Genomic DNA, 26,058 nt, shown 5'->3' on the forward strand with positions numbered 1-26,058 from the left:
ACTGCCACACCAAACTGCAGTACAATGAATTTGTAAATCTAATGTGTCAGCCCAACACAAAGTAGTACATAGTCATAAAGTACAAAGAAATGCACATGGTTTCCAAAGTTTTTATTTATATTTTATTTGATATATTTTTTGTTGCAAATAATAAATTGCTTTCGTCTTTCTGCCCGGTCTTGCTGAAGAAAAGTATTTCTGCCACACCACAATGTTTCACCACAGAGATGACCCGATTTGTGAAGTTCACAGCGTGGGGTTTTCCTGAGAGAACCTCCAACCTGAACTGAGCAGCCCTGCACTGTTGGCCTCTTGACTGTTTGTCAGATTAATGCTGTCCTGGGTCAGCTTATCATTCAAGATGAAGTTATTTCTTGCTAGGTAGTGCAGATGTCTCCCCTCTATAGACGAGGGACTGACCAACACATGATACATCAGTAAATAAAAGCAAATAAATTACATCATGAGTAGTTAAAAGCATGTCGTTTTTGACCTAAGTGTGCTTTAAGCCTTTCCATAACTTTATCTCTGTTAATGTGGACGATGGGATGGGCCATAAACTCTTTGGTTTATATTTCAGTTTATGGATTGATATTAAGGTAACCACGCTCGAAATTGCTGTCAAGTACTTCTGGAGTAAATGTATTACCACTTCCAAGAACACAAATGTAAAGTCTTGGAAGTTCACTTGTCCAAGATAAGGTTCATTTCACAATCTTTTAATTAAAGCTCAACGCCCTTTTACTGTCCCTGTCCCTGACGAGAAAGAGAGAGAGAGAGAGAGAGAGAGAGAGAAAGAGAGAGAGAGAGAAAGAGAGAGAGAGAGAGAAGCGGTCTTCATAAACTAAACCCATTAACAAATCGGTGGACTTGGTGAATTTGACATATTGTGTTGATTTTCTCCAAAGTTAGACAAAGAGTCTGAGTGATATGGTCTGAGTATCCGGCATATACATTTTATTTTTATTTTATTGAACTAAAGAATGAAGCAACTGGGCAGACAATGAAGAAAATGATCAGCCAGATAATACAGAGATATAACATTGATCTTGGTCAGCATGTTTTCTGGGATGACGCAAGCAGCAGTTTCACTGCAGGACTCGGTCAACAAAGCGGCAAGACATTCACTCATATCTCATCCGGTCTCTGAAACAGCTCCCAGTTCTCAAAGGCCATTCTTAACCACAATGATGTACCAGATAGAAAGCGAATAGAAAGCAAAAAAAAAGCATTACAATGGACCTGTGCAAACACAAACACGACTGACTTAATTAAATTTTTTTGAAGGAAAGGTATTTGAAAACAAACACCAAAAAATAACCCCGATTAAACGGATGAGTTGTGAAGTCCAAAAATAAAACAAACACATATGGCTTAATTTCAATTTAGCCATATGTTGGCTAAATTGAAATTAATTAACTTGACTTTTTTGTCCTCCGAGAAAGGAATATTTCATAACTGGTCATAAAAAACACTTCCCATTGACTTATTCAAATAAAATAAAGATTTAACGCACACAGGCATGAGAAATTTATTTAGATGAAAGTTAAAACAGTATATTAGATGATGCATACATTAATAAAATAATAGTTTGATAGTGCATAATAAAGAGAAGGTTCAAAGACAATCATGTTTAAAAATTCCTTAAATCATTTCCAGCCTTTGTTTCAATCTAATCTCTACCAAAAGCAATCGGCAGAGGGCGCTGTTAAGTAGTTCTAGCCAATGTGTGTGGATAACGTTCAACCACATTTTTTCAGTTCACATTTAGTACTTTATTTGTACCGCTTTTGTTGCAAAAAACAAACAAACAAACACAAAAAAGTACCAATATTTTTAAATTCGATGGGATATCCACAATATATACACATATATTTATTTTTTTGTTTATTTGAAAGGAGTACTATTTATTTTATCTTTAAACAGCACTGGACCTAAATGATCAAATATAGTTAATTTGAAAGGTAATTAAAGTAGAGATCTGGCAAATTCTATAAGACATCATGAAAATTTGACTAGCTTTTAAAATGGAGTTCTCAATGATTGTGAGGGTCCTTGGTTAAATAATAATAATAAAAATACCCCATTAAAACAAAAGTATAATTTACCGCAGCAACTAGAAATTTTTAGAATTTCAATCATCGCTACAAGTAAATTCACTCAGTCAAGAATACAAAAAACACAATCATTAAAAAACATTAAGACATACGATTGTGACACCAAGTATTTTTTGCAAATTACTGGTGTCACATTTACACTGCCCCCCTTTTTTAAAGCTTGATCATAGAATATTTACTGGCTGGTTTCTTGTGGTACTGAAATGATGTGACACTGACAGCAATTTCTCTTATCTGCTCTTCAAAATGGGACAGATAATAGAAAATGCCACTCAAATAAGCCAGAGTAATTAGTTAAGAAATGGATTCAGGAAAATAGCTGCTGTCAGAGCAATTCTAAACATTTTTTAACAACTAGACTGTAACAAACGAGGCTTGATGAGCTTTACTTGCCAACTCACACATGGAGGAAGAGGAAGTGAGGGAGGTGATAAAAAAGTATTTTTTAACCTCGCTGTTAAAAAAACACAGCAGCAGGGTTATGCCGATGGCAAATTATGATCTTGTTTCATGGCTTTTTCCGCACATATTTACCAGGAATATCAATAATTATGGAGGATGCTGTAAAAAATACCTGCCTGAAAAAAATTGTAAAGAGAGCCACCTCTTTAGGATAATGATTAATAAAACATTTTTATTTTATGTTCTTCAAGTTGGCCCGAACATTCATATAAACCTTGTCAGCTGTGAAGAGAGGAGAGAAGAGAGAAACAACACACAAAATTAAAACAGGGCATGAAATACATAACTAAAGGAGCCATATATATGCAGTTGAAACCAGAGATTTACATATACCAAATAAAAAGACACACTCACATTTTTTTTTTTTTCACTTTCTGAAGTTAAATCAGGCCAAACACCTCTTGCTTTAGGTCAGAATGACCAAAGTTAATTCTATTTAGCCAGAAGTATACATGCAGAATGATTACTATCTCTACGATGGGGGAAAGCTAAGACGGTGTCATGTCTTTGGAAGTGAGACTGGGCAGGATGGCCATCATTTCTTTTGGAGAAAAAGGTCCTAGAAACACCATCTCAACTGTGAGGAATAGTGGTGACAACCTCCTGTCGGGAGCTGTTTGCTGCAGGAGGAACAAGTGCACATTATGTGAACTTACATCCAAAGTGGTTACAAAGTGACTTAAGGACAACAAACTCCATGTTTTGTTTGTGGCTCTGATCTTAACCCTGTATAAATTTGTCTGTAGATCGTAGGAGTGTGCAAATATCCAAATCTGATTGTAGCTATTGTTATTTCTTTTACTATTGTGGCATTTAGCAAACAGAAATAATTTTGTTAATTGTAACTGTCTTAAAACAAGAGTAGTTTGGCCTGATTTAACTTCAGAGAGTAAAAACTGTGTGTATGTCTTTTTCTTCAGTGTATACCTGAACCTCTGGGTTCAAATGTAGTTCAATCATATTCTAAAGACACCATTTCCAGTAGTAGATCTGGAAAAAAAACAACCAAATATCTACGCATAAATTCCTCTCCAAGCCTTACCGTTATCTATTTGCTGACGACGGAAACTGGCACATCGGTATGTGACGACCACAATAATAAGAGTCAGCAACAAATCTGCAGCGATGATGCCTGCTATTGTCCCTGGCTCAATTCTGTAGCAAGACACGTTGCTGTCTGGCGAGCGGAGACAAACAGAAAAGGTGACAGAAGAAGGAGTAGGTTGCTAGACAGCTGGCCCAATATGAAACACAACAGTGGAAAATATGATCGATCAAGTTTGCAGGTTTTTGGTTCTGCAGCTGTGCATTGTTTTTTTTGTTTTTTTTTCTCTTGTAGGTTGTGAAAGTACAAAAATGAATCAGATTTCAGGTCAGTGTTCATCTTCTATGTGATGTACATACCTGCTAGGGCCACAGTCAGACCTAACACAAAGAAATCAGAAATGAATTATATCACTGGTGATATTTTAGTGCTTCTGTGAAATTTCCACCCAACTGAGTGTTGGTGGCTACATTTCCTGTTTCAGACCACCTAAATGTGAAGAGTTGCAAAGTGCAAAGCAAAACAAAAAAAAAAAAGGAAAAAAACGACACTTACTGCTCAGAAGGAACAGCAGAGTGGTGAAGTTGTCAGCCATTGCTTTTTGAGTCAGTTCAAGTCTGTTAAATCTGAAAAGCAAAACACAGAGAAAAATGAATTCAGTACAAATTCACAATTCGTACCGTTCAGTTTCGTCGTATTTGACGGTAGGTTTATAGATGAACGCTGCACATGGTGTGATTAACAGTAAGGTGATCTCGAACTCGAACAAAGACAAGATGAAAGGAGATCAAGAAGTAAGTGAAAAAAAAAATCAAACTTTTACAACATATTTCTAAATTAACACCACCATTTGTCCTTAAAGCAGATTACATTCTTGGAACTAAAAATCAGCTTTTGTATCAACAGCTGTTGAACACAGATGAGTATTTTGGATCTAAAGCAGCATCTACACAACTTTGGATGGTTTTAGGAAAAGAAAGAAAAGTTGTGGAAGAGAAAGTCAGTGTAAGAGACCAGCTCCACATACCTTCTTCTCTGACAGTCCTCATGTGGCTTGTGCGATCCAAAAGATGATGTGAGAATAGCTTGTGCTGCAGCGAGGTGACGTGTGACTTCCTCTGGTGGGCTGAAACGCTGCCTGTTTGTTTTCGTGTAAACAACACAAGTCATCAGCGCGCCGGTTGCTGCTTCTATTTGGCATTTTATTTATGGGCATTACACTTTAGCTAAATTTAAAAATGCACACACAAATCCCTTTTTAATCTCTGACAGTGGCTGTCGTTACACATTTCCTGTAAAGAACATCACCAGCTAATAACAGATCTGCTATGGGAAGGTGACAAAGTGTGTAGGCGTCTTAAAGGTCATCACTTTGTTCCAATCTAACGATTATCTGCTAAAAATCCGACATCATAATTACTAAGCTGACGACAAATGATGGTCATCACACACCTGTCTATGCTTTGAGATTTATTCCATCATTTTATTTTACATTATTCTATTTGTTGTGTTTTGATTCTTCGGTGCAAGAAATACATAAAACATATTTGTTATAATAAGCATCCGCCTAATGTTGTACCTTGTAAACTAAGTTTCATTAGCTAAATGCAAAAATTCAGTTTTAATGTTTTAGTGGATCAGTGTGTTGAAATACACACATGATTTTGCTTAAGGCCTCCGTGAAAAATTAGTACATAAAAGCATTTATAAATTATGCAACATTCCCGATTAAAGCTTAAAGGATTTTCAGATTCTTGTCCGGGAGTCCCTGATGTTGTAATACTCCATAATCTGTACTATCTTGAGCATTTGGATATAATTTAAAAGTATCCTGAAATTAAAGCCGTGGGAAACCCCACATGTGGTTGTTTTTAGCTCAGATTTCTATCAGTTGAAGGACAAAAACTAAGCTAGAACAGTAACAGACAATCTCGTCCACTTTTTTTATTCAATCAGTATCTTTTGATCGTCAGTGTGAAATGCAGAACTGAGATCTAATGGTATACAGTCACATTCAATTAGAATGGGCTCATTTGCCAGATTCTATCTTTCGAAAATAACTCATAGACAGACAGATGTTAAACACATTTTTTACTAGGCCCAGATTTCTCAGCTAAAATATATTTTGTCAGTCTGATGTAATATTTTGATTGTAAATGTTGTGCTTTCATACACTGCAAGTAGAAAAATCATCAAAATTACCATCGAAATGGAGGATTCTTTTCAGTTTGGGTGTAGTTAAGTTATATATGTGCTGCTTCACTTGGTGAACTGAATTTCTGAAAATAATGAACTTATAGATATTCTAATTAATTGAAAATGACTGTATATGTGTGTCCTTTAGTCAGCATCAGCCTAAATTTGCCCTACTCAGAATTTCAGTTGAAGATCTGCTTCATTATTGTCTAAAGTGTGTTATACCATCTGTGTGGCCAGCAGGGGGCTCCAAGTAAACCAAATGTTTAAATGACAGCCCTTGAGGCAGGAAGCGCAAAAGTGCAACTCCATGAATGAAAGCATAGTGCTTTAATTCAATAGCACCATGACCTGCAATCCATCCATCCATCCATCCATCCATCCATCCATCCACTAGACCTGCTTGACAACAGCCCACCAGCTATATCGCCAGCAGCTGCTCTTACTTATATCTTAAAACTTGTTTTAGCTTTGTTTATTTGAGTCAACTCCACTTACTTACTGCACTATTACCCTTTTATCAATCATTTGCAAGACACCAAAAAATAAAATAAAGCCCAAATTCTTCCCTCTGACTGACATAAACACGAGGAGCTGACGCTGAACCTAGATGCTTTAGACGGATTGTGAACCACTGCAATGCTTTATAAATATCATGTCCTGAAGACTCCAACAGAACTACATCATCAACAGACAGTAAACTTGAAAGTCTGAGGTTTTCGAACCAGAGACTCTCTTCTAACCATCTCATGAAAACTTTAGCCAGGATGTGAGATAAGTGGGATTCCAGGAATAGTCAAGATTGTGGACACATCTCTGACTTTGATTATAAAAGGAACCTTTAAAACATTTATCTCATTTACATTTTCTGTTGTGTGTCTTGCTTCTGCTGTCCTGTTGATTCTACTTTTTTTTTAATTGTGTCCATGAAATGACATGATCTTTAAAATGTAATGCTGCACTACACGGACATTGCTGAAACAGTTTTGCATATAAATCAAAGAAAAACTGGTGTAGCTGTTTTGATTCCCCATACCCGGATTCTTAGAACACTGGTTCTTCAAAAGAACAAATAAATTCATAAAAAAAAATAAACGTGAACACCTGTAATTCATGTGGACATAAAAAAAAAGAGAAAAGGTCACCTTAAAAATTAGGATTTCAGTGTTTTCCATACCATCTAATTTTTTCTGATATATGCAGAAAAATCTCAGTGACTCTTCTGCTTCCACATTCAATGGTTAACATACAAATATATTGTAGTTTTCTTGTGTTACATTGATAAATTAGAATATTGTATCATTTTGTTTTAAATACATTTTGAGTGAAAAAGACAATTTTCAAATTTTTATTATTATTATTATTATTATTATTATTATTATTATTAGTAGTAGTAGTAGTAGTAGTAGTAGTAGTAGTAGTATTAGTGTTAACACATCAGTAAAGTTATATTTGTACTACTCACACTGTCATTGCATATTATCTATGTATTTTATTGTTCAATCACTTGTACATTAAAATGACAAATGAATGAGATGAAACAAAAAGTATTCAGTAAATAAAAAAAATGGAGCAGAGATTAAAAAATACATTTTTTTTGCAATATTTCATTCTTCCTTTGTTACACTTCATTCTGCACGTTTAAGAAGCTTAGGTCTTTCGGCTGATATCAGCAGTGCAGTGGTGGTTCAAAGAGTGATTTTTGCTCGTTAGGACAGTAGAGGGAGCTGTTGAACAGACTACGGATTGAACAGTTCAGAGGGCACGGCAAACTCCCAATGGAGTTTCCGCTCTGATGTATTTCAAATAAAATTGATTGCTTCAGTAATAGAGAGTTTTTAAGAACCAAGTGGAACAAAAGAGAGAGAGAGTTTATGTTAAGTTGAGGGATAGCCATTTACTGGTAGTGGATTGGTTTAGGGCAAGGATCAGAGTTAGTCTATAAAAATGAATAAAAAAAGGAATGGAAGTCAATGCAAAATCCATGTGAAGATGTGTGAGTGCATATAGTTATTTTTAAATTATTTTTCGGGACATGTTAGTCATCTGGTTAAAAGACAAGAGACAAGACATGAGGCCTTAATGTTTTCTTTGAAGTGTCAAAATTTCCTTTCACACAGAGTCGCCTCAGCAGCTCAGGGAATCTGGAAGCTCAGGGAATCTGGAAGAAATTCAGTTTTCAGCAAAACACAATGTCATGTCGTCCCATAAATGTTACAAAATGTTTCGTATATCTTATTAAGAGAAAAATATCTTGACACATGATCACTTGTAGATTACCAAGTCATGTTTATTTGTATTGCTCATTTCAGCAACAAGGCAGTTGAACATGCTTTACATCATAAAAACATCATACAGTCAACAATCATGAAACACATTTTGTCAAATGTATAATCAAAATCATCAAACAGATCGGATATGCTGATCAATCTTCCATTTACTGCTAATCAAAGGCAATTCTGAACAGGCGGACCTTTAGTCTTGATTCAAAGTAATGCAGTGTTTCAGCTGTTGTACAGTTTTCTGCAAGGTTGTTCATTTTGCATTTTTTAATGCAAAATGTTCTTTATTTTAATAAAATTTGAACATGATTAAAATCCCCCTCTATGAGATTATATTATAGGTGAAATAAAACCAACCCCATTTGACTTTTTCTTTTAATAATTTATTTCCTAAGTATTGTTAAGTAAAGACTTACAGCAGCTTGTGGTCGCTAAGGTTTTAGTAGGTGCCCTAAAAATATTGAGGTCTTGGATCTCAGTGAAGACTGCCTGTATGAATAAAGGTCAAATTAATAAAAATAAATCTCTTTTGGATGAATTTATGTTTTGCCCACTAAAGTAATTACATTTTCCAACAAGAGATTTTAAACCCATGTCACTGTGAGGGATTTTAGTTTGTTGGCTTTATGTGTACATAACCGATATGCAATCATGTTGAAATGATGATGTCACAAACACAAATCTAACCTTCGACCTTAAGCAAGTCAAGTGTAACAACAGCAAGCTTCATGCTCATGCCCTACGTCTTCTTCTTTATTTAGGGTGTTTTTGTGACTGCTGTTACAAATAGCTTAGCTTCTGTTACACTTTGGGTCTGTTGACACAGAGGAAAACATTTCTAGAAATATCAAGTCTATGACTAACTTTTCTGAAAGGACTAATGGAAAGACTGTTTTGGAAGAACTATACTTGTAAGAGAAGACCTTGCAAGCCCTTGATGACGATGTGTCTGGCCACAAATCTGTTTTGAAGTGCATGCTTGAAAGAATGTTATGTTGCTTAGGAAAATATTTCACTTCAAAACCTTTTTAAATCCAGCTTTCACCCAGGCTAATTCAAAGCAATGCGTAAATACAAATACGTATAAAATACTATCCATGTGCTGATCAGGCGACTTCATGAATCAGTTTTAGGTAGAATCATTTTAAGGCATAGTCATTTTTTGTGTTATTGGATATGATCTTTGTTGAAATACAATTTTTTACTTATTTTATCTAGTTAATTTTTGAAGTTTTTTTTTTTTACTCCCTGAAGAGGATCAGTTTGTTAAGTTTCTCATTCTTTGAAGAAGTCTTCTTGTTCAACACTGGTTTTGAAAGTTCTTTCTAGTTATTCCAAAGTAAAATGTAAAATAAATATCTCTTCATTAGAAATTGATGACAAGCTCATATTGATCAAAGTGATGAACAATCAGCTGACATTTTTCAAGAAAATATTTAGTCAAGTGATGTGACAAGACTTTTTGTACACTTTAGGCGCTTTCGCACTGCACGGAACGGTACGGTACGATACGGTTCCAGCCCTATTGTGTTCGCATTACACTGAGGGCGCCATCGAAGCGGTGCCGGACGTCATTACTTTTAAAACTAAACAATGTGGTTTGAGTTGGTTGGTTGCTAACTGCCAATTTAATAAAGAAGAAGAAACATTGACCTCATCATTTGACCAGGTCATCGCACTACATTGAGACGAATCCATTGTTAATTAAAACTAATAATAAAAATATTGCAAAGAGCACTCTTTACAAAATATAGTACTGAGAGCCAGCTGTCAACGGAAAATCAGCGTCTGACTCCATAACAACCAGCGGCCAATCAGCTGCTGGTTCTAAGCAGAACCGATTGGCCGGTGGGGTGGAACCGGTCGCAGTTGTAATGCGAACACGCTCGGAACCGTTCCGTTCCGTTCCGTACCGTTCCGTGCAGTGCAGTGCGAAAGCGCCTTTTGAGTCCCATTAAACTTGGGGTAAAACTAACACAAGTGTGATGCTCTTTGGCTGGTGTATTTCAAAATCATGTTGATGACTTTTTTTTTTTGTCATGCAATATTAATTCTGCTGGTTTGTAGAAAATCATAAAGTCTGGTAGTCAATTTGTGAACTTAAACTCACGATGCAGCAGGACAATAATCCAAAACACCACATCTTTGCTCAAATAACTAAAGATATAAACAGTAACAGTTTGTAGTGGCCTAGTTAAAGGCTGTATTTACATTGAGACACTGAATAAGCAGGTCATGATCAAAAATCCCCTGACTAAAATAGAACAAGTAAGCAACCCAGAGAGGGCCGAACCTCCACAACAACAATGTACAGTAACATTATTTGCCAGTTATCACCAACTCTTCATGGCAATAGCTTTCTGGTATAATTTTAGGTTTATATGAAAAATGCAGTTTTAAATCTTGCCGAACACAATACAACTACAACAAATAGCACCATGGTTCACTACACAGCTTTAGATCGACGCTGTGTAGCTTTGAAATAATTAACAATGATATGAAATAATCTTTTAGCAATAATAATACTGTAACAGTATGCTGCTTTCAACATCGGTTTTCCGTTATCCCAGACTTTCTGTATTACTGTAATGCACACAGCTGATCGCCCGTCAAGACGTGAACTTCTCTGTAACTGTGCAACGTCGCATTTCTCCTCACTCTCCTCGCTTGGCTGAGGATGCGGGGGCGCGCTGGGTTTCCCAGGGGGCGGGGCGTCGAAGCGGGGACAACGCGGTGCTTACAAGCTGCAGGGGTTGGAAGTCAACAAACCAGACTCACTTCTTCAGCCTACCTGAACGGATCTGTGTACAAATACCGGTTTCTGAAAAGACTGCTGGCCGAGTGGACGAACCGACGAGAAAGGGACACAGAGCACAACCGTTTCTGACATGCACTTTGATAAATGTGAGTATTAATCCTGTGATGGGTTGTTTACGTCTAGCGTATATGTTCACCACTATTAGGTGTTGTCGGTTTTGTCGTGGATGCTTTTTCTGGTTGATGTGCTTAACACTTGAACATTACTTTTGAGACATATGTAATTGTACAAAAAAGTGTTTTGTTTTTATATTTCCCCCCAAAATAGACATCAGTCTCATGAGGTTATCAAACTGTCTTTACCTTGTAATGTTGGCTGCCAAATTTGATATGACAACATTTACAAATGCGTCTTATTATTGTTCTTAGTCACACTTACCTCAACTCATCTAGCATTTTACACTGAAATGGCACCCAGTGTGCCATTTCAGTGCAATGACATCACTATTTGGGTGAATCCAAGAGTCCAGGCTTCATTTTGGGGAACCCCTGATGCATCTCCACCCCTGCTTGTATGTTTTCATTTCCTCTTTTAATTAATACCAAAGAGGCAAGTTGTGTGACATGACAGAGACACCCTGCTTTGCCTAAGCTTCTTTGTTCATCAGTTTTTTCCCCCTTTTTTTTTTCTTCTTCTTTTGCCTGAGCGATCACTTTACATGTATTTTGTTGCGTGCGGCTGGCCCAAGAGCAAAAACCCACAAAATGAGGAAGCTGGTGATGCACTGCCTCTTTCTTGTCTCTGAGGATCGAGCCAAAAGAGAAAGGTCGTCGGAATCCCCAGCCCTCCCACGCTCGTGACTCACTGTCCAGGGGTTTCCACAGGGCACGATTTGAATTTAGCACAAACTGAGTGTAGCCGGCGCAGAAACTCGAGTTCAGAGTATTTAGTCTGGCACCACCGGCTATTAAAAACCATCCCCTTATTTCCTGTTTCTGTAACTGCGGAGCACTGAGCAACTTCTACATCTGACGAAACTCCTCTGAATGAACGCACGCTCTCCGGCTGTTGTGTGCCAGCGTTGTATCATCAATGAAAAGGCCAAAGGTTGCATTTTGCTGTAAAGATCAAATGAGTCAGCGTTAAGCAACTTGTAGTAACACCTCCTGAACCTGAAAACGAAACCCTGCGGGATTGGATTGATCTGTTTTGACTGATGTCATTTCGGAATCAAAGTGACCTTTCATCAGGTGTTTCAGGGGCACGAAATAGGACACAAGACTCTGGTTCTTTTTTTTTTGTTGTTTTTCTTTTGACATCAGAATACGTTTGCAAGGGGAAGTGAGATAGTTATTTTTGAGAAGAGACAAAGTGAAACCAAAATAATAGCTCTTTGCATGTTTTTCTGTGTTTGCCACACTACGGTATCGCTCACGGGCTCGAAGACAATGCCTGTGCCTCGCATAAATGTAGACGCAACAGAAAACACAAGGCAGACTACATGCGTTTCTAAGTGACGCGCCTCTGACACACTAAAGGCAGGAAGATGTGGTTTGCGTAATGGAGCGGGACAGAAAGGTGTCACAGAAAATGAGTGCTGGCAATCCCATGCTGAAGGTTTTCTGATGAATCTCTCTCACTCTCTTGTCTTTCTCTCCGTTTTATTTGCACAGCTGCCCGCAAAAGATCTTTGTTCCTAATGGAGGAGGTTTTTTCTTTCTTTTTTTTTTTATCTCGAGTCTGAGCTTTGTACTTTGGGTTCCACAGACAGGGTGGAAATAGGGCCCTTCGTTTTATCTTTCACGTTTAGCGGGGGAAGCTTTTGAGGAAACAAACCTGTGTGGTTTTTGTTGTCGGCTGGAAACAGCAGATTTCTATTATGCAGTGTTGTTTTCTTTTCTGTTTTCACACTTTTCCTTTACCTGTTGAGTGGAAATGAGACTCAGAAGGGGAAACGTGCACATCAAATAAAAGAGTAGATGTTTGGGTGCAGGGCAAGAGGAGAAGAAAAAGAAAACCTCAACCCCTCCATGGAGAAACCGAGCTCAGAATCTCAGAAAAGATCATCAAAGTGTTTAAAGATTAAATAGATAATATCGTCGGTGTAAAACGAAAACTAAAACCAAGAAGATTAAAGTAAAAACAAAACACCAAGGGGAGTTCAATTTCAATTATTTATGTTACTTTCAATCTTTTTCTAACAATTTTTGCTTTTTAAAATGGGAGGATGTAAATCTCTCAATATTGGAAATTCACTATTTGTCTCCATCAGTAGATGCCATTTTGTTTTGTTTTTTTTTAATATTAAACTTAGTAGATATTATTAGTAAACTGCTTACTGCATGCAGTCGTGTTACTCAACAGAAAACACAAAAGTCTTATGCGTGTAATCTAAATGCTTTTACATTTTATTGTCAAAACAACTGCAATACAAATCAATGGTCTCAACCTTGGACACATTTCTATCTTACATTTTTGAATTTCTGGGGAATCAACATATTTGATATGTTATATGGATGTTGAAAGGCACTTTATATGACCTTTTGAGGCTAATGTAATTAACAGTCAGTTAACAAAAATAGCATCTTATCTCTAAATTGTATGATCAGGTTACTTGTTCTTTGATAAAGCATACACAGAAGGCAAGCGGATCAAGTAATTAAGTCCTGCTTACAGATGAAAGCGATAAACCCAAAAGTGCTAGTAGGCAGACTCCTGTTTTTTTACACCTTTGTCTGTGGGTACAGATTTAGTGTCACTGATTATAACCTCCATGGAAAAGTAGAGATGGAAAAAGACCTATTTTAAAAACTCTGGTGTCTAGAACCTGCTTTTTCACTTTGCTGCTGGAAAGTGTGTGGTGTCATCAAACAAATGTCTCCTGCACTCTCTAAAGCTATCTGAAAAAAAGGGTTTTCAACAGTTAGTTGAGTTTAACAATGAAAGAAAAAAAGATTAAATAAAAAATACAAATAGGAAAAATATGTTTCCATCAAAAATGCAATAGGGCCAATGAGCTGAAAGAAGTTGAAGCAAAAATCCTTTGTGTTTCATTTTCAAAAATGGGCAAACAAAATAAAACTTTACAAGACATTTACGCAAGAAACCTGTGTGAAACATTTCACTCTAAGCAGTTATAGCTTAAACTAATTAGCTGGATGTGTAAAAGGCAAATGTAAGTCTAGAAACTTTCAGGCAGATGAAAATAAAGTAAAGAAGAACCCCTGGTTGGCCTGACAAGCATCGGCTGAAGCATTCGAAGACCAAAAATCGTAGCAGAAATTATGTGAAGAAGAAAAGTCTGAGTATAAAGTGAACCAGAGTTCATAAAGTTGTGGAGCTGGACTTTAAAGGCAAAAAGAAAAAAAAAAAAAGAGAAAAAAATGATAGAAATTAATCTGGTATTAAGGTGAGAAAGCTAAAGAAATCATTCAGAGACCTTTTAACATCCTCCATGTTGATAAAGGGTTTGAAGAACAGAGATCCTGTTTTGTTATAGGGCTTAAAATGTGGACAGAGCAGCAAGTTAAACACTTGAATGACCTTTTTACTCTAATATCTATGAGATATTTAGTTGTTGCTTCATTAATTTGTTCATTTATTTATTAATTAATTTACATTTGCTTATTTCTATCATTTCCCTAATGGATTAAATGAATGCATAAAATAAAAATGGAAGGAAGGCCTTTTCTTGTTTAAAGGGCTTATAATTCAAATTACCTTTACATCGTTATATGAAAGTCACATTTTGTAGAAAAAAAAGGTGAATTTTTCTGTTTTTATGTACAACTTGTTGAAGTAAGATGTGGCAGAAGGAAGAATATGTTTACAAAAAGTATTGAATGTAGGAGCTACAATGAGCTCTAGATGATGTCCTTATCATCTTCTTTGTGCTGGAAGAAGCGGCATTTGATCAAAAATGTAATGAAATATAAACTGCGATAGTATAAAAGCAGAGAGAAATATTAAAAAGCTCGAGTACCTGGTGAAGTGATATTACACGTTGAATATCGCTTCTGTTTGAAGGCAAAGGGAAGTAGTTAGCCTTCAAAGACTGCAAGGTGTTTCAGTGGTTTGGAAACCAGCTGCATTCCTTTTTATTGGAACTTTGCATAAAACAAAGTTCACAGTTTTATATTCAGATTAAAATGTTCATATTTGATTGAACATATTTGAATAGTGGAAGTAGCAAAAAGACTGGATAAGTGCTTACACGACACAAAACATAAAGACGAAGTCTCTAAAGATGAATAATCTACATAGTGGGAATGTTTTTAATAATCACATGCAAAATGAATCCTATGATTCATCTTAATGGTAGATGAGTAACGTTTTAATGCAGAGCGATTCACAACATGATTCTGCTTCTCACAGTTTCCTAACAGTTTGCCTGATGGCAGCAGTTTAAATTTTTTCAAGTGAAAGGTATGGGAAGTCGTTCTGAGGCCTTTTCCCCTCCGGCAGCTTTGAAACACGTCCTTTACAGACGGAGGATCACGTGACCCATCCAGCTCCCCTCACTATCCACTGCAGGGCCCTCTTTGTCAGCCACTCTGCAGCTCCTGTGAGATGCAGTACTTCTCTGAAACACTCTTCTGACTAATGTTGTGAGGATGTGATGAAGGGAGTTACAGGTTGCAGTTTAATTTCAACATCTGCTGCTGCCTCTCAGTTTGGTAGTTGTTTGTGTGACAGGAAGAAATTTGCATATAGGGACGAAATATTCACCGTCCGATGAGATCGTGCCGATAGGATCCTCGGTAAACACCAAATACTTTTTTTTAGAATTAAATCCTCTCATGTTTTGGATAGTTTGATGTTTTTTTTTGTTTTGTTTTTTTCCAGTTTGTCACATGCATCTTTTTTTCTGAGCTTGTCTCAATAGAAATCAATTAGTAACTTGGTATTAAACTTATCAAATCAGATCAGGAAAAAAAAAAAAAAGTAATTGTATCTGGTTTTATTCTTCTTTTTCAGCACCAAAAGAGAAGGCGTGTTGCACCCAGCCCACAGTGAAGAAACTTTTGGAGCAGAAGAGAAGACGCGAGACGTCAGCCGTGCTTCCCCCCTGCTCTGCTGCCAGTACAAGTCCGATTCCTCCGACTACTATTGCAGTAAGCCGACATGCTGACTCAGTCAGCGTCTCACCTAATACTTTGTCGCTTGCGTTTGCTCAGTGATCACAAACTGTGTTTCTGTTGCACCTGTTAGGATCTGACTTCACCAGAAACGTTCGCATTTACAGGTAAGGGTGAAACATGCAACGCCAAAAGGGCACATGATTTATACGCTGATGTGAAATAATCTTCAAATAAACTGAAATAAAAATATCAAAGCTTTTCTCATATGTTATGTGAAATATGTTCTGTATAGTTCAAAAGGGAAACAAAGAAATCAGTTATAGGAAAAAATATAAACGCTGCCACAATCTGGGTGCATAATTATGAAGATATCTGAAGTAATACTTAGTTAAAGGATTATTATGATTATATATCAGCATATAGCATTTGTGTTTGCCTGCCAAGTTGGTACAAACACTTTCTTCCAAAAGGTTTTTGGACAGTTTAGCCACACCTGGATGTTATTTATTTATTTTTTTTTGTAAGAAAAACTTTTATCTTGCTGTCCTTCTTCTTAGTTGAGATATAAGGAGATTGGAGGAGACTCCTGTCACATATAGAAGTGCTAACCTCAGTTAGCACTTGCTGAACATCTTTCCACCTCCTTGATTGTTACTGTTGTCATATTTCCAGCTGCCTTGACCATTGTGTCCCGTCTTTTAATCAGTTTCAGACACTTGGCGCTTTCAAAGTATTGTGACTGGTTTCATGATTGTTTTTTTTTGTGCTGTTCACCAGACTGACCACTTCTTACACAGATATTCTTTTGATCATTTGTAAGCTCTCTTCAGATTTCAAAATGTCAGGAAAATCCTGCTAGGTCGGCTGAATGTGAATAAAGGTTAAAATTCAGTAGAATTGACAACCTCGAGAAGATGGGTTGCTGAAAGTCAATCAAAAGGTGCTTTAACAAAGGTTTAGTTCAAGTTTAACAAAGGTTTAGTTAAAGTTTTTTTTTTTTTTTTCCTATGACAAATTTCTTTGTTGGTTGTTTTTTTTTAAGAATATATTGCAAGTTAAAGATAAGAACAGCTTGGGGGTGGGGGGGATTTATTTTTAACAAAAATAAAACCTTACAGATATTTTGCACATTTTGTAGCCGCTGCATTCAGAGTTGGTTCTTCCTGAATGTCGCTCTGGCTGAACGCTTCCTTTATTTGGGAATTTTAAGAAAAAGGCAGAATGAAAAGTCATAACAAGGTGTTAACTGGTGTTTTCCATTCTAGGTGGAGCAATAAGCTACTCTGACATGGCAGTGAGCTATCATCCTTGGGCCCCTCCCCATGAATCCACTCACAGCTACTTCAGCAGTGACCCAGGACCCAGCTATGATTCATCCTACCTCCAGATGCAACCAGAATACAGCACACAGCAGCCAGTCTCAATTTTTGGAGACTCAATATCGACGCCATATGTAAGAGAGATATTCTCAGTGTGGGGCATCTTTGACTAGCGAGCGTTTCTGAGTCCATAAACCTGCTTAGAGGTCAGTAGCGGCTTACATTTTGACCTTGGTTTTCAGGACTGCTCCATGGTGGTTCCAGAACCCAGCGTGGCTCCATCTTGGTCCCATCTGGGTCTGAGCGATAACACGCAGCATATTTATAGCTCTTCAATGGATTCTTTAAAGCTGGATGAAGCCAGGATGCTGCTCAGTGGGATGGACTACAGCAGAGCCACCTGTCAGGATGAAGACGGTGACACGTGAGTTATCATAATTAAACTTTATTAACTACGTAGGAAAGCCAGTGTCTCTTTTTACGAGGGTGACCTGGCTAAGAGGCCAGCCCCTTTTAGTAAGCGCCTATTTGCATCATGCTAAGAATAGGTTGTAGCTGGTGAGTCAAACAGCATACAGAACTATTCCTATGAAATATAATACACCCCCAATATTGTTTTGTTGATTATAAAGGATTATAAAGAGTGAGACTTTGTTGCAATTATTTAAAAACATTTTTGATACTTATAATAACTTTTGTAAGGGATTTATGCATTTTTTTCTTCAGAATTTGGATGCAATTTTTTATTTATTTTTTTTTCTGAGCCTGAAATATTGATCTGTCAGGGTTAGGCGGTTCAACAAACAAAAACTAAAAAAAACTAAATAAAAAAAATAGATAAAACAGTGACAATCTCTACATCTCAAAGAAATTTTCCTCAAAGCAAATTTGAAAGATTGTGACACACTCAGTGTTTTTCCTTTGACATCATGCAGTTGTATACTTTTCTAATATCTTTTTATAGGCTGATTTTTATTGCACATAACTTTGTGATTTTATGTGTGTGAGAATCACTTCATACATAAACTTTGCTTACTAACTTACTATATGTGAATTTATAATGAGATTAGAAAGAGTCAAAAAGTCCAGAGACAACACAGTGGTGGTGTTAATCAAATGTTTTATTTTTCATGCTATTCTTTGTATACCTAATTGATATCTCAATGGTCATTTTGGTATACTTTAAACAAAGAATGCGCACCTACCTAAAGTCTTGTTTGTATTGAAAATGAAAGGTTGTTTAAAAGAAAGGGGAGGCTCGGAGATTGGAGCTAAAACAGACTTACAGACCGAAAAACATGGAGAAACAAAGAGTTGGATAAGTGCAATACACAACGTGAGTTTGGCTGAAGAATAAGATTGAGGAAGCTCTGCCCCGTCCGTCGTGACTGAACTGTTGATTCGGAGATGATTGTAAACAAATTACTTACTACCGTCGAGTTTTGTTTTTGGTAGTGAGCTGAAAGTGAAAATCAAATTTGGAACATGGTAATTTTTTTGAATGATTAAAAAGAAAGTCTGAGTCATTGTTTTATGCTAGAGTCAGATAAGACAGGGGGGGGGGAAACAAAAAAAAAAACATCTTCAGCTTAGAAAAGCAATAAGATGGTATAGCTGTTACACATTTACAAAGTAACTCATCATTTGTTTTTCTTGAACAGTATCCTGCACATCTACACAGCCAAAGGACTCCGGGAGTACGCCATCGCTGCTGCAGAGAGGCTGAGGGATGTGGGGAGGCTTGATGCCAAGGAACACAAGGGAAAGGTATGAAGTAAAACGTAAATGTAAATGCGCTGAGTAAAGCACAAATGATTTCTCTTGGCTTTGCTTAAAAAAAATATATAATTGAATGCATGCTACATGTGTTTTTTTTTTTGCAGACTGCCTTACTGGTGGCAGTGACAGCCAACCAGCCAGAGATTGTCCAGGATCTCCTGTTGTTAGGAGCCGACATAAATGCCTGCGACTTTAAAGGTCAAACTGCTCTTCATTTGGCTGCTCACTATGGATTCCCAGCAGTTCTCCAGGTAAAGAAACAACAACACTGGTTTAGTTTTTTTTTTAATCACATCCAAAAAAAAGTTACAAAAGAGATTTTTTTTTTTTTAACAATCCTCACCAGTGATTTCTATTTTTCTGCAGGCAATTCTGTCAGGTAGACCAAATGTCAACCTGGAAGCTCGCAACTTTGAAGGTATTTTAACGTCTTACTTTTTGTTTTGTTTTTTATGGAAATGAGCAAACATCGTTGTTTCATAACCCATAATCAATGACGTGATGTCTTTAGCTTGTATTTTGAAAGCCATATGTCTTTTTTTTTTTGCGTTAGGTATGACGCCTCTGCACTGTGCAGCCATTTCTCACAGTGTCACCATGAAAGCTTCTGCAGCCGCACCGGCAGACGTTAGTCTGCAAGCCAAAGCCGAGGAGAAGCTCTCATGCGTACGGATGCTTTTCCATGCAGGGGCCTCCCTTCTCAGCCAGGTACTTTAGCTCAGCGTAGCCACAGTTTTTTACAGTACTTATGTCGAACCATGAACTCTGAGTGAGAACGTACGAGGGGAAGTGCCAAGTGTCATTTAACCAACATGATGACATAGTTTGGCCAGCCTCCCTCTGTACTCTCTCTTTTGTTTTGTCTCTCTGCTTTGACTTTCAAATGTCGTTGTTGAAGTGGCGGTTTCATAATTCTTCCCCTCACTTCCCGTTATCGAATTCCAGGAAATCAAAAGCAACAAGACGGTGCTTCACTTGGCTGTGAAGGAGGGGAACATTAAGCTGGTGGACTACCTGCTGGGGAGTCGCCTCCAAAACATGAAAGACTTTGTTAACATGAAAGTGAGTCCCACACTGACCCGAAAGTCAGAACTGTATTCTCGGCGTGATTCCGCCCACGGGTTCACTTGTACGTCGTTACATGAAAATTGCGCTGACTGAACTTTTCAAGACGTAACATCTTGACACGCTTGCGACAGGCCCACGGTCACACGGCTTTGCACATGGCGGCGGGTCTTCATGGCAACCAGAACCAGGAGAAGATCCTGCAGCTGCTGCTGGACCGAGGAGCCGATCCCAGCATCCGCAACCTGGAGAACGACCAGCCAGCTCACCTGCTGCAGAGTGGCCCGCAAGGAGAACGGGTAAGCTGCCAGTCATTTCTCACTGTTAGCGCCAGTAGATGTCTTACCAACAGCTGATAACTGTCTTGGTGTCTTTATTTGGTATAAATCCAAATTAGTTTGTTGTGGAGGCTGAATTCTTGTAAAAAAAAAAAAAAAAAGAGAATGGAATGAGGTTTAAGTTAACATTATTTTATTACCTTTCACATTGTTTGACTTTTCAGCTACTGTTTGTATTCAAAGTAATAAAAAGGTCAAAGGCTGATAAAATAATTCATTCGCATTAGATGTGGAGACATTTTTAAGACTGGAGCTGCTTTACGATGGCAGAGGTTTACTTACTTGGACGTTAACTTAAACCTCTGACTTTATGCTAAGTGAATATTCCAAGCTGCACAGTGGCACAGTTGGTAGAGCTGTTGCCTTGCAGAAAGGAGGTTCTGGGTTTGATTCCCAGCCCTGGTGTTTCTGTATGGAGTTTGCATGTTCTCCCTGTACATGCACACATTCTCTCCGGGTACTCCGGCTTCCTCCCACAATCCAAAAACATGACTGTCAGGTTAATTGGCCTCTCCAAATTGTCCCTAGGTGTGTGTGTGCATGGTTGTCTGTCTCTGTGTTGCCCTGCGACAGACTGGTGACCTGTCCAGGGTGAACTTGCCTCTCACCCGGAACATTAGCTGGAGATAGGCACCAGCAACCCTCCAGACCCCACTAAGGGACAAGGGTGTAAAGAAAATGGATGAATATTCCAAGAAAGTTATCAGCTGCGGTTAAAGAAGAGCCTCATGTAGAATGATCCTTTTAAACGCTGATGCTTTCTTTGTTGTAAGGTAAACTAATCTCACCGAGTTATCCTTTCTGTTTCACAGCTCAAATTCATGTTGAAAAGACGAAGCAGTTCTCGTTCTGGCAGGACCAGGAACAACTTAGACCACTTGTAATCCCGATTTGCTGGGATGAAACGTCTTCAAGGTGACTCCTCTGTTGAGAAGGGGAGAAGCTTTTCAGTTTAATTTGGGAGTCTTTGACCTAAATGTTGATTTAAAAAAAAAAAAATTTGATTACTTTAGATTTTTTCAGATAAATTATGCCTATGACTTACGGCCCGTAAAGTAGAATATATATTTTTTAAAAATATTGGATTTCATTATCAATCTATTAGGTAAAAATTTTGACAAATTCCCAAAATCTAAAAACAACAAAAAAAAGAAAACCGAGAAATTTGGGTTATTACCAAAATGATGTGACGCAATATTAGATAACAAAAACCTAAGGTAACGAGTTACGTATTTTGCTTCTCTGAAGCTTGGAGCACCGATTTCTTTGACAGGTTTATCTCCCAATTCAAAGTTGATTTCTGTGAAATCGTGAGTAAAAGCTCTGGGACCATGTCCCTGAAACCTCTATGACTTCTCTGGTTAAAACCCCTCACTGATACGATATCATAATGATACTCAGGGCGGCGGGTTTTGAGATCGATCAGCACGTGTCTTCTTCTGTTAAGAACGATTGATTTTCAAGCAAGAACCTATTTGATGGTTTGTTTTTTTCTGTATGGATCATACATGTGTCGTGCGTGACACTGGATGCAATTTCAATTTTTTTTTCATTGTGGAAAAAGAAACTTTACTGTGTAAAACTTAAGAAAGTATGACAAAGAATGTTTTTTTTCTCTTTTTTTTCCTCAAGCAGACATCAGACGAGTCAGCGCGATGACAAACTGTCTGATTCACTGTACATTTTACTTATGAGTCACAAGTAAAAGTACAATAACACTGTTTCCATAAGATTGTTTTTATGGTTGACGGCAGGCTTTCAACAGTCCCATTTACATTTAGCGCGACAGAGATGAGCAGGGTGGAAAATACACCATCCCACTGTAAGAGCTGTGTCAGGCAGTAATTTACACTTGTAGTGAAAGAGTATTTATTCTCTTCATACCCACCTACCTGTAGTGATATGATGATGAAACCTTGCAACATCATTTGAGTCTGTCACTCGTGTGTCATCTTTGACATTTCTTTATAGCACAAAGAAAACGATTAATCTTGCTGCATGATTAACCCAGTTTCAAGCAGCTCCTGACTAAGATTACTGTAAAACTACTTCAGTGACTTATGAGGTAATATGAGCTTCAACAATTGACAATATTCATTTTAAAATCCGCCTTATTAAGTCTGAAGAAAAATCCGGTTCGTTTGAATTTTTTTTTTTTTACGGCCTTATAATCTGACTTTTTAATTTTTTTTTTTGAGCTGTTTTAACATCTAAGGCATTACAGAATGACTATGATTGTTACGCTTTGTGTTTCTATTTATTGTATTGTTAAGCTATTTTCTCTATTTTCTCTCATGAAATGATCGTGGAAGACAGAACAAACAAGCACGTCAGAAAATCTTTTGTCGCTCTTGACCAACACGTGCAGTACGCACAGTGATGCAAACTGGACAAATGTATGATTTGTAATCATGCTGCCAATTTTATTGCTCGACACAAATAAAATATATTTAAGACAAATCTCATTTGCTTCATGTGTTCTGTTAAGGGGACTCTTGTGGATGGGATCGTTTTCACGAGGAGAATTTTGCCTAAAGTAACCATAAGTACAGGGCTCAGATTAAGATGAGTCGGATGACCCGGTTTATTGACCGTCCGGATGTTGGAGGCATTCCATATTTTCACCAAAAAGACATTACAAGAAAACGATGCGTTTGTCAGCAGGGGTCCTGTGACGGCACTCTCCCTTTGTAGGCATGTGCTACATTTTCTATACAGCTGGAGGAGGAACTGCAACAGAGAAAGAAATATGAGACGGCATGACAGTGAAGGAGCTCTTACTGTTGCACAAAGTGGCTGTAAGCGGTCCAGCTCAGTCAAAGTAACTCACCTTCTGTTTTTGGTATCTGGGTACCAGAGGTGCTGGAGCTGTTTTAAGAGACACACGGGAAAATAAGCACTTAATTATACATCAGATGTATTTTATTTCATTTAACCCTTTCACGCATAGAGGTCACTACAATAGATAGTGGTTTTAAAAGAAAAAAAGAAACACATTTGGGTGTGGGGAAATGGTTGGACTCTATATGCTGCCACCTATTGGTCAATTAGTGCAATTTCAATCTGAGAGAAACTTGCTTTGCTACACCAAAAGTATGACACCTTTTACTTTGTAACACTTTATCAATATGAAAAGTATTGATAACTATTATGAGTGGGGGGTTTAAAAAATTTGTTAAATGTGTTAACTTTAAATTTTATGTTTTTTAGAAAATGTCATCTAATATTTTTCCCATAAAAGAGGACATCATGTCTCGCTGCCTGTTTGTACCGTGTTTGTATTGCACTTGGAAATATTTGCACAATAAAGGCATATTCTGTGTATTGGATCCTGCATCTTCAATATTTTTTGAAGATGAATTTAATGTTTGCAACGCTTCATGTGCAATATCTGAGTGCGTGGACACATTGACTCACACGTGTGGGTGGAAATGTGGGCGCTTGCCTGTGCGGTTGCTTCTCAGCATGTACAATCATGTGTTTGTTGCTTTTCTGTTTGTTGCTTCAACATTAGCCCACCAAAGACTATAGATCTAATTTAGCTTTATGCACAATCTGGCATGTCAATGATGAAAAGCAATATTTCAAATAATGAATCAGCAATGTTTTTTTTTTTTTAGTCCAGATAACAAGGTTTTTGTTGTTCTTTGAGAAATATTTGTCATGGTCTGAAGTTGAGTTTCTTTTCATCACGCAGACCAGTAATAGAAAATGGTAAAATGTGATATTTTGGTATATTAGTTCAATAGTAATAGTTTTACTTTCCTCCCACAGAGCCTAAAACATGACTGCTATTGATCTCTCGACGTTTTCCTTAAACATGAATGTGTGCATAGTTGTTTGTCCTGTGTATCTCTGTTTTGCCCCCTGACTAGTACCCTGCCTCCCACCAAATGGCTGCTGGAGATAGGTTAGAGATAAGTTGGGGCTTGTGAAAACAGACATAGTCAATGAATAGATAAACGGATGTATAGTTTTCATTCGGTGTGCAATATTCATAATTTTACTTTTTTTTTTTTAAAGAAACATATTGTTCCTGTCAGTGAAAAGGTCTGAACAGCATGTTTTCTGAACAACAAAAGGTCTGAAACAACAAGTCAACTGCAATCACAGAGAAATGAAAAGTCCAGTGAGGTTATCATAACATGCATGAAAGGGTTAAATTACTAACTGTAAAACACACTTGTACACTGTGAAAACTGTGGCAACAACTTTGTCTTGAATTTGTCAAAATCTGCACATTTTGAGAATTAGATCTAAAACTAGTTGGAGCCACAGGGTTCTGATTTGTGGTGCTTAAAAGTTTGTAAACGCTTTAGGGATTTTATTTTAAAATTATTCGATTTGAAAAAATTAGGTTTCACCTGGTTTCTAGAAACAGACTCAGTCTCAAAAAAATTGATTTAAAAAAAAAAGACTAATGACTTTCACCTTGTAAGAATTATAAGTACAGATCTGTAAGTTTCACAACTTTAAGAGTTTTTCCTTTTTGCATAGCTGCCTTGTTCTTATTCAGAAAAACAAACAAAAAAACTAAATGTAAAGGTTTTTATTAATTGTGACCAGGATAATGTTATTGAATAAACACAAAAGAAACAAATATCAAGATGATGTTGAGTTACTACGGAAGTAAATTGTTGCCAACCAGGAAACAAAAGGAAAAATAGAGCTAACTTATGTAATGTAAAGTTATGTTTTTCTAACAATAAACTCGTATGGTATCAGATTACAAAAATATACATACTGTATTTATCAAGTTTTAACTAAAAAGAGATCAAATTTTTACAATGCAAATATTGCATTGTTTTAACATGATGATTATTGTACAGACATGGACATTAAATTGTATGAACAGTAAAGTTTTACATTACAACTTTACACCTTTTAGAACTTCATAGACATTATAACTTGACGTAGCTCTGATTTCCTTACACCCGGGTGACAGCTTTAGTCTTCAGTAGTTTCCGTTTCTCCGGTTTTTGTTTCTTTACAACATTTCTGTCAGAAACCTGACTTTCCTAGACATTATCTCATTTCTGTTTTGTTTTTTTTGCACCTCACAAACTCAAGTCTGGTTATTCTTTCCTAGGAGTTTACCGGTTTAATTCAGGACTTATTGTTTATTGAGGGGGAACAGTCCCAGTGAAGTGAAACATGCCTAAGTAAGTGACTTTTTCAACCATGTTTCATGGCTGGAATTTTTGTGCTGAAATGCGTTATTCGTTTCTTCATAAAAAGTCACTTCTCGTTTCAACAAACTACAACATGTTTAGTTATAAAGTTACTGTATGTTACGGTCTTTTTTTTTTACATTGATCGCGTGCGGTGATCTCATAGTGATGTTTGTTGGTTGGTAAGTTCTGAGAAGGACAACTATAGTCCTAATGTGAAGTCCCAAAGCTGTCATCCAAAGGAATTAATTTGACCTTCAGATTAATTACCGCAGGGTATTAACACAAGCAGTTACTGTAAAACGAAACATATACAAAAGAAAAAAAATAAAATGTAACAATATAATATAATATAATATAATATAATGTCACTTTCTTAAAAAGTAAGTGATTTTTTAAAAAAAAATCATCTTTTGGTGAAAAGAGGTAGTGATTTTTTAAAAAA

The 26,058-nt window shown here is 37.0% G+C and overlaps 2 protein-coding genes across 2 annotated transcripts; one reads left to right on the forward strand and one right to left on the reverse strand.

The window, feature by feature from the left end:
- Positions 1-942: 942 nt before the first annotated feature.
- Positions 943-4,766, reverse strand: hcst (hematopoietic cell signal transducer). Its single transcript, XM_007559490.2, has 5 exons — positions 4,652-4,766; positions 4,180-4,250; positions 3,984-4,004; positions 3,622-3,756; positions 943-2,801 (listed from the first exon to the last, which is right to left on the reverse strand). Exons 2-5 carry the CDS (start codon positions 4,217-4,219, stop codon positions 2,752-2,754), a joined length of 246 nt encoding a protein of 81 aa, XP_007559552.1. The 5' UTR covers positions 4,220-4,250; positions 4,652-4,766; the 3' UTR covers positions 943-2,751.
- Positions 4,767-10,848: 6,082 nt separating this feature from the next.
- Positions 10,849-22,907, forward strand: nfkbid (nuclear factor of kappa light polypeptide gene enhancer in B-cells inhibitor, delta). Its single transcript, XM_007559497.2, has 12 exons — positions 10,849-11,006; positions 15,838-15,974; positions 16,072-16,105; positions 17,207-17,394; positions 17,503-17,684; positions 18,922-19,027; positions 19,144-19,290; positions 19,406-19,457; positions 19,593-19,747; positions 19,985-20,101; positions 20,239-20,403; positions 21,255-22,907. Exons 1-12 carry the CDS (start codon positions 10,991-10,993, stop codon positions 21,324-21,326), a joined length of 1,371 nt encoding a protein of 456 aa, XP_007559559.1. The 5' UTR covers positions 10,849-10,990; the 3' UTR covers positions 21,327-22,907.
- The last annotated feature ends 3,151 nt before the right edge of the window (positions 22,908-26,058 follow it).

Source organism: Poecilia formosa, unplaced genomic scaffold (genome assembly GCF_000485575.1).
Source record: "Poecilia formosa unplaced genomic scaffold, Poecilia_formosa-5.1.2 Scaffold105, whole genome shotgun sequence".
Taxonomy (NCBI): Eukaryota; Metazoa; Chordata; class Actinopteri; order Cyprinodontiformes; family Poeciliidae; genus Poecilia; species Poecilia formosa.